This window comes from Argentina anserina, chromosome 5 (genome assembly GCF_933775445.1).
Source record: "Argentina anserina chromosome 5, drPotAnse1.1, whole genome shotgun sequence".
In the NCBI taxonomy this organism is placed as follows: Eukaryota; Viridiplantae; Streptophyta; class Magnoliopsida; order Rosales; family Rosaceae; genus Argentina; species Argentina anserina.
The window spans coordinates 4,519,117-4,531,749 of record NC_065876.1 but is presented as its reverse complement, the minus strand read 5'-3'; the positions used below and the strand labels follow the sequence as shown (position 1 = coordinate 4,531,749).

General features: G+C 35.4%; 1 protein-coding gene across 1 annotated transcript; it reads right to left on the bottom strand.

Moving 5' to 3' along the window:
• Window positions 1-8,743: 8,743 nt before the first annotated feature.
• Window positions 8,744-11,076, bottom strand: LOC126794096 (bidirectional sugar transporter N3-like). The gene is made up of 6 exons (XM_050520740.1): window positions 10,911-11,076; window positions 10,780-10,816; window positions 10,471-10,681; window positions 10,212-10,373; window positions 9,957-10,076; window positions 8,744-9,431 (listed from the first exon to the last, which is right to left on the bottom strand). The coding sequence occupies exons 1-6, from the start codon at window positions 10,960-10,962 to the stop codon at window positions 9,084-9,086; spliced, it is 930 nt and encodes a 309-aa protein (XP_050376697.1). The 5' UTR covers window positions 10,963-11,076; the 3' UTR covers window positions 8,744-9,083.
• Between the last annotated feature and the right edge of the window lie 1,557 nt (window positions 11,077-12,633).

Genomic DNA, 12,633 nt, shown 5'->3' with positions numbered 1-12,633 from the left:
TAAAAATACGAAAAATACAATTTTTACAATTTTTCGCTCATTCGTGATTTTAATATTTTTTTCTGATACCTTAACGATAACTAAATTTGCTGAAGTTTTGCAGCTGTGATTTATATATTATGACCTAAGATATGAACGGTTAAAATACAAAAATATGATTAAAAAGTTGGCCAAAATAAGAAATCCGCACTATTTGAATAAATAAGGATCTCCTTAGCTAAGAATATATATATATATATATATATATGTATGTGTACGTTAACAACTAGATACCAAATTACATACAGAGAGCTGGACTTAATCTTAATTTATTGCAAGGTCTTTGTTTGATGTTTAATCAATATATGCATAAACTGGAAGGAGAAAGAACAAGAAAAGACAGAGAAAATTTGGTTAGGGAAAAAGGATCAACTTCTGCAAATTGTGTTCTTAAACTAGTTAAGTTATTCCTGTATTGTTTAGTTACTTTGCTGTGATGACAGTATGTATTGTTTTCTCTTACGTACGTATTCAAATTCGCAAATGAGGAATGGTATCTACAGAGAACCGGCCAGATTAAGTAGCTAGATACCTTGAAACAGAAACTGCAGGTGGTTTAGTGCTACCTATAAAACATCTATTGCATGCAGCTTTCGGCGTCAAACAAATATTCTTGTAATGATGGTTAATCAATTTTGCTTGACAGATACCCACTATATAGTTTTTATTTCAGAACAAGTTTATTGTACATAAATAATTAACTAGTCTATGCACCCGTTCATTGTACTTCTGTCTTCTGGGCTAAGTGGTATGCACTGCGTGCGCTACTTGGTACTATATTTGCTCATCATCAAGATGCTCAAACACAGGTGCAGCACCACATGACTACGTATAAAGCTGCAACTGCAGCTAGCTAGAAGCAGGTCAATTGCAGCAGTGCTGCACTAATTAAGCAACCTGCATAAATCCCACACTTGTGATTGTACTAAATGCAGTACTATAACTTACGGATTGGAATGAACCTGTAATTACTGCGAAATTTTTTAGTACTTCAGAGTATCTCCAGCAATATAAATTGGTGATTAGTCATTGTGTTTGCGATGTATACATTTCAAGCTAAGCTAACAGTTAATGTCTCTATTTCATTATTACCACACCACATCGGCCAGCTAACTAGCTACAACTATATTTGTAGTTTTGTACTTAGTTTCCAGCTTGGACGTGGTAGATTAATAAATTTTGACACGTATATTATTACTATGATATCAAAGGAATTCAGTGGTAACTTTGATGAAGTACGTACATACGTACTATTCCATATACTCTATATCACTCCATGTGTTTGATTCAAGTAATTTGATCCAAGTCGGTCTAACTATATGTATGAAAGGGTGTGTGTAGTGTAAATTCTAGGTCGAGAAACACCGTACCGAAGCCTCTTGTTTGTGATAACGTACATAAACATGTAGTATCATTGTTTTCTCGGTTGTTACTTGTTAATTCCCATAATTCACTGTTAAGCGATCTAAATAAGAAATTCAAAATGTACAAAATCAAAAAATTAGGACCACTATAAAAGACCACTTTTTTTAATTACAGCATCTAATGATTAAGAACTTTTGCTAATTAATAAATGCATGAGAGTTTAATTAATTTGTTGATTCCCCCTAAATTATAAAAATTACAACCTACTTTATGTCTTTATGCCGTTAAGCAAACAAATGTTAAAAAAACGAAGGCGTACCAAAGTGTTTTTTTTTTAAGGTTTGAGCTTTAAAACTTGAGGCGCATTAGTCATAAGCGTTAGATAGTTTTCATTATATTTGTTTTTTTATGTGTATAATTTATATATTTACACATTTAACTACTTTTTTTTATAACATATACATAAGAACTTACTAATTTAAACACACTATATATAAATATAAAAATATATCTAAAAAATTATTTTCAATGCGTAAAAGACGTGAAAAAACGTAGTTATAAGCGTAAAAAGCGTAAATGTTTTAAGTCTCACTGCTTACACTGAAAATAAAGGCATTATATAAATAGCCTTGAGCTTTTTAAGTATCAAACAGCTCTAATACAAAAGCGGCAATCAATCAGGTTTTGATTTCAAAGGCAGTCCGGTGGTGGAGTAGTTTGCGGGTACGTCAGTCTTTAAAGTCAAATATCATATATATATAATAGAAAATTGTAATGATAGTCTAGCTTATGCCCAATCGATATCATTCAGATCAATCGTAAAGATTAATTTGCACAAATTAAATATCTTGGTTGATTATTCAGAATGAAAACATAAAATCAGTAGTAGTGTTCTACACCTACCCGTAGTTGTTGTTGTTGTTGTTTTTTTTTTTTTTGTATATAGAGGATTGATGGCAAGTTGAAAACGAAGATACCTATTTGTGTAGAGACTTATTCCGAAGGAGAGACCAAATCTACATATGTAAACGAATAATTCCTGCCCAAGTTACAACTTCCCAGCGTACGTTTACAAGAACTCTGCAATAAAATCCAAGATTGTTGCGGGACATAAAATGACGTTATTCTGACCAATTTAGTCGTCGAAATTTTCAACTTGTGTTGCTTGTAGTGCCTTCTTATTAAACTTCCAAAAACCTCGAATGTTATTCTTTTTTGACAGAATTAAAGAGAATTTATAAGCTAAAGTATGTAAGACAACAGAGTTTATTTTACATATATATTAATTAAGGTCTCACTAGCATGGACTCGAGATTGATAGAATAACATTTGAGACTCGAGACCGAGATATCAAATATCGATCGATCTATATATAATAAGCCGCAGAGTCGCAGACTCGATTAGACTTGAAAAGATATAAAGATTGGTGCATAGAAGATTCGTTCATTAATTGTTTTATTTAAAGAGCTGAAATTTGCAATCTCATTTTTACATTCTACACTCATTTATTCTTCTTTGACCAAATTACTCTCTTCCCTTTCACATGTCTACTAGCAAAACTGAAACTCTCTCCTCCTCCTCTTCAGAATCAACTCCAAATTTCAAATCAACACCAGCAAAACCAGTTGGATTACCATTTCATTTATCTTGTCGGAGCTCTTACCTTTGATTAGGCCAATACCTTGTTGGCCGCGCCGTGTACTACACTTGCCGGATGGTCACCCAACCACTGTTGAATCGAGTTACGCATGACATTACACAGCTTCGAAGTTTAGACTGTAAATGACTTCATCTTCCTCCATCACAGTAAGCGCGTTGATTTTCTGAAACACGACGACTTCATTTGCTCAAGTCGTAAAGCAAGGTGGCTTCCGGACTCGGGTCGCAGCGGACGTCACAATCAGACTCGAATTGGAATCGCATGTGAGCTTTCCCAGTTTGAGATTTCGGTGGATTCAAACTAATTGCAGATTTGGATTCCATCAAGGACTTGTGTGTACAATGACTATAATCTTTAAATTACTTGACCGCTAAATTGACCTTGTTGCTATGTTTCTAAATCATTGGTGGTGGAGGAGAACATAGTCGTTGAACTTATTTTTTTATGAAAGGTTGAATCTTTATGTGAATGGATTTTAAATTTGATTGAGGGAATGGAATTGGAGAGTGTGGATGCAAATGAATAGAAAAAAACTTGAAGAGAATTGAAGCCAAACCCTAAGAAAGAGAGGAGAACAAGAAATGAATAGAAGAAACAGCCCAACAAGGAAGTTCGTCTAACATGGTCATTGAAGTTGTAGACGAGAAATAGAGAGGAAGAGAGGGTAGGAGAGACAAATAAGTAGAGGGTAATTTGGTCAAAGAATGATATATGAAGCGTAGAATGTAATTATGTAAAACTAGGAGTGAAAATTTCAGCACTCACCTGTTCGATAACGTTTTACAAAATAGTTTTTCAACAATTATTTTATAAAAGCATCTCCAACCTCTTAAGCAAATTTTCTCTAAAATAGACAAGCAAATGCAAAAATTTTCAAAAAATTTATGCTCAAATTCCAACAGTTTCTTCATTTTGCATATTTTGACATTTATTACAAGTGAATAAAATATTATATAATCCTACTTATATAAACATAAATTATTTTATATAATTAATTTGCTAGTTTGAAATGAATGATTCAATTTTTTTATTGTTTTGATTGGTTGATATTAAAGCTTGAGTTATTGGAGAAAGTGTAGTATTTTAATGTCATTGTTTCTGCAAAATTTTGCAGATTGCTGCAAATTTGGAGAATTTTTCATTCTCTATTTTGGAGAATGGTATGCATAATCTATTAGAGTGGAAAAAGTCTAAGGGCGCGTTTGGTATAGTATTGTAATCATGTTTTATGTATTATGAAAATATAATTCAACATAATAAGCGTTCGGTGTGTCAAAATCCAAAAACAAGAAAAACCGTTTTCACAATACAACTCAGAAGCTCCATATTAATTTTTAGAGTTTTTTTCACCAACAGTCCCTCAACTCTGGTGTACCTACCAATGTGATACCTCAACTCTTAATCGTACCAGTGTGATACCCAGACTCTAGTATTGCTATCATTGAAGTACTTCCGTTAGTTTTTTTCAACTTTTCCGTTATCTTGGTGACGTGGCAAGTACGTGAGGCCCACAAAGAGGGTTAAAAGACAAAATTAACCTCATCTGAGAGGAGCAATGTTTTTCCCGCCCTTTACCTTGAGAAAGACACCCAACAATTCCAATTTTGGCGCCAATTTTCCCTCCCTACTCCTTAATTTGTGTCTCTTATCTAAACTAAAGAACTACTGCCAACCAGTCGACCACAATCTGATAAAACCTAGATCAATCTCATTTTCTATTTTTACCATAGCACTTGTTAAACTAACAGAATAAATATAGAAATTTATATGGAACATCTCATTTCCACAATCTCATAAGAATATAGAAACACATAACTTAACGAAATTCAACTACATGTACCATTAGTTCTTACAAGCAAAAATCATGGCAGATCAACATAAAAGGTGGCAACTAATAGTACTTAAACATGTATTTGAATTTCGTTAAGTTATGTGTTTTTATATTCTTATGAGATTGTGGAAATGAGATGTTCCATATAAATTTCTATATTTATTCTGTTAGTTTAACAAGTGCTAGGGTAAAAATAGAAAATGAGATTGATCTAGGTTTTATCAGATTGTGGTCGACTGGTTGGCGGTAGTTCTTTAGTTTAGATAAGAGACACAAATTAAGGAGTAGGGAGGGAAAATTGGCGCCAAAATTGGAATTGTTGGGTGTCTTTCTCAAGGTAAAGGGCGGGAAAAACATTGCTCCTCTCAGATGAGGTTAATTTTGTCTTTTAACCCTATTTGTGGGCCTCACGTACTTGCCACGTCACCAAGATAACGGAAAAGTTGAAAAAAACTAACGGAAGTACTTCAATGATAGCAATACTAGAGTCTGGGTATCACATTGGTACGATTAAGAGTTGAGGTATCACATTGGTAGGTACACCAGAGTTGAGGGACTGTTGGTGAAAAAAACTCTAATTTTTAAAACGTCTTTGGCTCATTTTCATTATTTTTGACTTTTCAGAGAACATTTAACTCCAATTAAAAGGGAAATTTTTATTTTTACAGTCGCACTCGATCACCATCAATCCCCACCCAGTTCTCATATTTTCTTTTCCGACCTACAATCCTCTATTCTCTATAGGTCGATCTTCATAGCAAATCTCCTTTCTTTTTGTTATATCTGCTGGAACTGCAATTCTGCATACATATGCTTGGGAATATGGGAAGTTCTATTGAATATAAAACAAGTAAAGAATAAGAAGGTAACATATGCAAGTTTCTCCATTGAGCTATTGCTTTTCTCTTCGATCTTATACGGGTTGCAGATTGAATTGATAAATTATGGAGTGAAATTTGAACAAAGAATCCTTGAGTTAAGTATGTGTAATGAAGGACAACAACAACTTCCACCAATCTATACTCCATTTGGTTTGAGATCTGTTCTAATCATAAACATTAAAATTGATAGATGTTTATATAAACGTGTAGGTGCTTAATTAATTTAGAGTACCAAAGAGCGTGGAAGAAGCTTGTCTGGCAGGTGTTGGTATGAAATGAGAGTAAGTCAAGTCTTTCTATTCTCTATTAGATTTGCTTGAGAAGATGTATGATAGTCCTGGACATGGAGTTGAAGACGTACTTCAGAGTTAAGAGTGAACATAATATCCATGGGCGCAGTGGCGGATCCAGGAGTTAGAGTTCGGGTGGTTTGAGATTTCTATCAAGTAAAAAAAAAAAAGATGGGAGTCAACAGATATACAATTGGGCAATTTTGGAATCGGATGCAAAGAACTCTCTAAAAGGATGGGAGTCAACAGATATACAATTGGATATGTGACCACTGACCAGTAAGCTTTGATTCCAACTAAATTGCAAAAGCAAGTAATCAGAGGATGAAATGAATTATGAATATAGTGGTGGGAAAATGAAATAATGAAGAAAGCAAAGCATACTCTTAGCCAATTAGCATCCTCTAAATCCCAAAGCTTAACGGTACCACTTGCAGCCCTGGCAGCAACTAAGATTTATGAGAAATCAAAGCTGACTGAATTAATGCCACTGCCCACTGGTGTGTCCAGAAAAATTGAGGACTGATTACACAATCATAGTCAGACATACAATTTCAGGGTTCTAAAACCTCAAGCTAGATCATCAACCAAAACAATAAAAAAAAAACATTACAGCTCACAACACCCCAAATCTGACCCATATCAAATCACAACACTAATCAACAATCTAAATCAAACCCAAATCAAAATTTCCATCGAATTACATACCCCAAAATTCAAAATCAAACCTTGACCACAAACCAAACCAATAAGAATCTCATAATTGAAAAACAAAAGAAGCTCAAAATGAGAGAGGGTTCTCGAGGACGGACCAATTTGGCATTAATGTTCTTGTTCCCGGTGGTGGCCATGAGAGTAATCCAATCAAACTATCAGAGAGAATCGAAAGCATAATTGGAATTGAGTACGTTGATGAAGAAAGAGGGTAAGATGAGAGTTGAAGCAAAGAATAACAAGTATCCTTATTGACTGAAGAAGATAGAATTTATGTCCAAAGGATTTAGGCTTTTTGCCAAAGAGAAACGATTGGGTACATCGGTATCTACTATCATGTTTTAATAATTCTTCTTTTGGTCCGTCAAATATCTTCATTAACAATCGGATGGCTATAAGGTTGTTTGGACTAATTATTGATGAAGTATATACCTAGTTCCCCCCCCCCTCCCCTAAAAAAAAATCAGACTTGGATCCACCCCTACATGGGCAGTTTGGTTAGGCATCTCTGATTGTTTTACATCAGTCAATTGATCAAGTAAGAGAAAGTTATGAAGCTATTCAAACCGGTCAATGTAAAACAGTTTTTTTTTTATAGAAAATATACCAAACACATTCTTTAATTGAAAAAATACAAAATTTAATTCAACGTTTTCATTTTATAAAATTATTTTTGAAAACTATTTCGTAAAACATTACCAAACAAGTCCTAATATTCTCCAAAATTTCTCTTTTTCTCTAAAATGCCAAAGTTATTGGAGATACTCTAAAATGAAAACGTGGAATTAAAGTTTGTATTTTTTCAATTAAAGAATGTGTTAGGTATATTTTTTCTTTAAAAAAAAACTGTTTTACATTGACCGGTTTGAATAGCTTCGTAACTTTCTCTTAATTAATTGTCAAATGTAAATCAATCAGAGATGCCTAACCCAATCGTCCATGGATATTATGTTCACTCTTAACTCTGAAGTACGTCTTCAACTCCATGTCCAGAACTATCATTCATCTTGTCAAACAAACCTAATAGAGAATATAAAGACTTGACTTACTCTCATTCCATACCAACACCTACAAAACCTACCAGACAACCTTCTTCCACGCTCTCTGGCACTCTAAATTAATTAAGCACCTACACATTTATATAAACATCTATCAATTTTAATGTTTATGATTAGAACAGATCTCAAACCAAATGGAGTATAGATTGGTGGAAGTTGTTATTGTCCTTCATTACACATACTTAAGTCAAGGATTCTTTGTTCAAATTTCACTCCAATATTTATCAATTCGATCTGCAACTCGTATAAGATTGAAGAGAAAGCAACAGCTCAATGGAGAAACTTGCATATGGTACCTTCTTCTTCTTTACTTGTTTTATATTCAATAAAACCTCCCACACTCCCAAGCATATGTATGCATAATTGTAGTTCCAGCATATATATGCAAAAAGAAAGGAGATTGGCTATGAAGATTGACCTATAGAGAATGGAGGATTGTAGTTTGGAAAAGAAAATCTGAGAACTGGGTGGGAATCGATGGTGATCGAGCACGACTGTAAAAATAAAAATTTCCTTTTTAATTGGAGTACAATGTTCTCTGAAAAGTTAAAAACAATGAAAATGAGCCAAAGACGTTTTCAAAATTAATACAGAGCTGCTGAGTTGTATTGTGAAAATGGTTTTTCTTGTTTTTGGGTTTTGACACACCAAATAATTATCGTTGAATTATGTTTTCATTATACAAAAAACAGGATTACAATATTGTACCGCTTATTTAATTAGGTTGCTGTATCTATAATTTATTATTGTCTCTTGCGTAATGCAAATAAGAATGTCATAAAGTGATCCTTGTCGTCGATGGAAACCTTATGAAATACCGCAAACCAAACGCACCACCATGATAATATACGAACTCATTCACCCAAGGACACATACACATGTATACATAAAAAAAACGTAATTTATACTTCATAAACATACATGGAATTTTATTTCATGATTAATTAAAGGAAGGAAGGCATAATTGATGTTCACAACGAGCCACTATCTATGCCCTCCAAAGCTTTTCAAATGCATCCATTACAATAGGGGGAAGAGTCTATGAACGAACTAGGCTTACGGAAAGATAAAGATGCACCAAAATAAAGGACATGTACACATCCTCTATGTTACATATGAACTTCCACGTACAATATTCAGGGGTGGAAATGAAGATCAGACCAAGTAGCTAGTAGCACACAGGAGATCGTTCCAACCAAAGGCGCCATCTGGAATAGATGCGAAGTACTCGACTCGAATACATGCTCAAACTTCGCATTGAACAAGTACTGGGACTTGCTTATTAGAGATCAAGTCGGCTCCTTGAGCATCAACCTGACATGGCTGTGGAACATGCTGACGTTGGTCGTGTTCGCTTTGCTCATGATTGTCACAACTGTCGCTTTGCTCATGGGCGGGGCTTACGGCCTCTTCCTTCACTTGTACTTGTATTTCAGTAGGCAAAACCGTGATGTTGATCTGCTTCACAATTTCATCAGCTGTTTTGTGCTCTGGTAGCTTCTCCCCGTCCAAAATAACCGTCTTGTTGTTTCTGTAGACTGCATACAGTATCATCTGAACCACACCAAAGCTGAAACCAAGTATGTTTGGGGCCTGCAGAACCATGAAATTAATATTTAAAACGGCTTTAAATTGGCCCATAAAAATATGTGCAAACTGTATCTCCCTACAAAGTACAAATAATCAAGACCGGTTTTGTCAATTTAGCCCATAAGTTGATCACAGATTTTTATCTAAGTAGCTATCTGTTACAGATAACTAACTAAAACTATAGGAGTCACCGAGTCATCTATCTCCCTTCTGCAGTGTCCACAAGTTTTTTTTTGGTTTGCCACAAGTGGATCCACAAGACCATATATAACAATAGCATATAGGCACACATTATATAGATATTGATGTGATGGTTAAAGATTTATGCATGGTAGAATATTATATGTTAGGTTATAAGGCACACATTAGCATACATACATCGAATATATCTTGCTAATTTATAATATTTGTTAAAAGGGCAAAGATACCTTGCATATTTTATTTCATGATTGATTAAGGACAGGAAGCCGTACGCAGTTTATAACTTATAGGAGCAAAATATTTTTTTTAAAAAATGAATAAACTTACCGCAACATAGAGATCTTTAAGGAGTAAACCATAGAAGAGCCACATGATGGCACTGAGGGTGAGAAAGAAGGAAAGAGAAAACGGCATGAATTCTACGCTCTTGGTGCGAATTACCAATCTCTGCAAAAATGACAATAAAAAGATATAGACATGAGAAAGACAGTACTATTTATAGAAAGCTCATCTGTCCTTAAAATTCTATATTAGAATCAAGAGGATATCCCCAATTAAGATATGATTAGCTTAATTAATTACCATGATGCTTAAAGGTGCTGCAAATACACTGACAGAGAAAGCTACACAAACCCATCCCAGAACTTTAACCCGAGTTGGCCCTTGTGCTAGGAAGTGAGACAAAAGAAGAATCAAGCAAAATCCCCCAAAATTTATAAGAAGCAGCAGCCTCAAGGTGTTCTTCTGCAAATTTATTTCAACGAAAACAAGTAGTTCAGTTTCTCCATTAATTAGTACGTGGCAGCTTGATATGAGGGAGAGAGAGTGTCTGGTCTTTTACCCTAGCTTGCTTTGGTGCATATGCAATGTACATTGCAATATAGATGGTTTCGATGACGCAACCGAAGCCATTGATGGTGATAAGAAGCATTTCGTCAGTTTTAAGGGATGCATAGTAAATCCAGATCGTTGCACTGAAGAGTGCAAATACATATGGAATTGACTGAAATCCTTCCGTTGATTTCTTCTTGTACACCCTGTAAAATGTTGGCCTGCATCACCAAAAACACAATCAATATTTCGCCAATGCTCTTCGATCTGAGGAGGTCATCTTTGGAAAAAATATGATCTGAAAGTCTGATAAACTTACACTGGAGCTAGAAACACGATGAAGGAAACAATGTTACCTAAACAACAAGAAATAACAGAGAAGTTCATGGTCAGCTTTCACAAGAGGGTGTTCTATTCTGAAATTTGATAAACTAGATGACGAACTTGTACCAAGAATGCCAAAGGCAAAAGCCAGAGGAGAGTGAGCAGTACTCGACGTCATGGCAGTTTCTAGGAAATGAAACTGAAACTCAAGGAAGAAATACAATGAAGGAAATACAGGGTTTATGTATGCTAAAAGCCTTAGCCCTATATCCTTCTTCTGAAGCTAGTTAGATTACAAGTCATGGTACGAGAACTTAAGGCCGGGAGTCTTCCATATTTATAGAGAAAGCTAAGCTAGCTTGTGAAAGCATAATGGGGTGATTATATTTAAATTAATTAAGCTTAGGAAAAGGCAGCAGTAGGTGGCATGACCAAAGTAGCACAGAAAAGTCATGCAGCCCTGTGTGGCTTAGCAATCAACATATAAGCTAAGCTAGTGCATTGCATGCCAACTCAACAAAAATGTGGAATGAGCTAGTTGGTATCTTTAAGCTTATTCTGACTCAACAAGAGCAAGAATATATACATACGTTACAGATTTAACAAAGCTTACCATTTTCACGTGACCACCCCTCGCCATTTCCTTTTTCCATTTGCAACTTTCCATTACTTTTCGCTGTTTCTCCTGGGATTCCAGCTCTGGCTCACACATACAAATGATGCAATATGCAACCGCCAAAACCCTAACATATGCATCTTCATTTTATAAGCGTGCATCACATTTTTCATCATGCAAATTACTCGCCCCGTCCTCCGTACCTTTGAAACCAACACTTACATGGAATAATACTATACGTACGATCGAGTAGATTACCCACTGGTATAAGTCGATCGTCGATATCATACGTAAATTTACTTGGGGGAAAATTTATTCAAGACACCAAAGTGGAAGTGAACCCAATGCTGCCATCCAATCAGGGTAATTTATTTAATATGATTTTTTAAGGCACTAACACTAATATTAACAGTGTTAAGTTAATCAAAACTCATCAAATGGTAAAAAATTATAAATGCTAATAGTAAATTTGCTTTTAATTCCTTGAATTACGGTGAATCTAGATTGATTGGAAACTGGAAAACCTTCTTCCTTGTGCAGCCAAAGCCTCCACCGCCACCCTACTCCTCATCCTAACCCAACTGTCGACGTGAAAACCTAACCCAGTAGTGAATTCCAAATTGAACCATCACATGGTTTTGGTGTTTGAGGAACAGACAACCAGTCACCTCCGCCACCACCACACCACCTTTCTCTGACATCAATGGAATCTGACCGGAATGAAATAAAAGAATGTGAAATTTTCGAAGAGGAGGAGGATGTCAAGCTTGGATTCGATGGATTGGATGGGACTCAAATTAATCGAATTGAATATAAGAAGGGACTGAATCTTTCAGGGAGGAAGAGGAATCGAGTTCAGATTGGATTGAAAACCCGTCGACCCGAAAATACTACCCGCTTCGTCCCTTCGAAGCTCGAGCTCCGTGAGGTCATGACGAGCGTGTGCGGCGCCACCGGCGGTAAGGGTATGATGGAGACCTCGGTATGACGATTAAGTTCATCGAACTGGCGGCATCGATCGAGAGAGAGAAAATTGCTGGCGCTGATCTCGCCTCCGGTGACGTAGACGTCGTCCACCTTGAAAGATTTGAACTGGATATGCGCATGTTTTGGGGAAGACGAAGAAAGGCAGATGCGTTGGTTTTTTTTTTTTTTACTTTTAGAACCAATTAAATAAAAAACCACTGACGTTAGCCAATCTGTTAGATCGCGTTACTTACACATAGATGATGC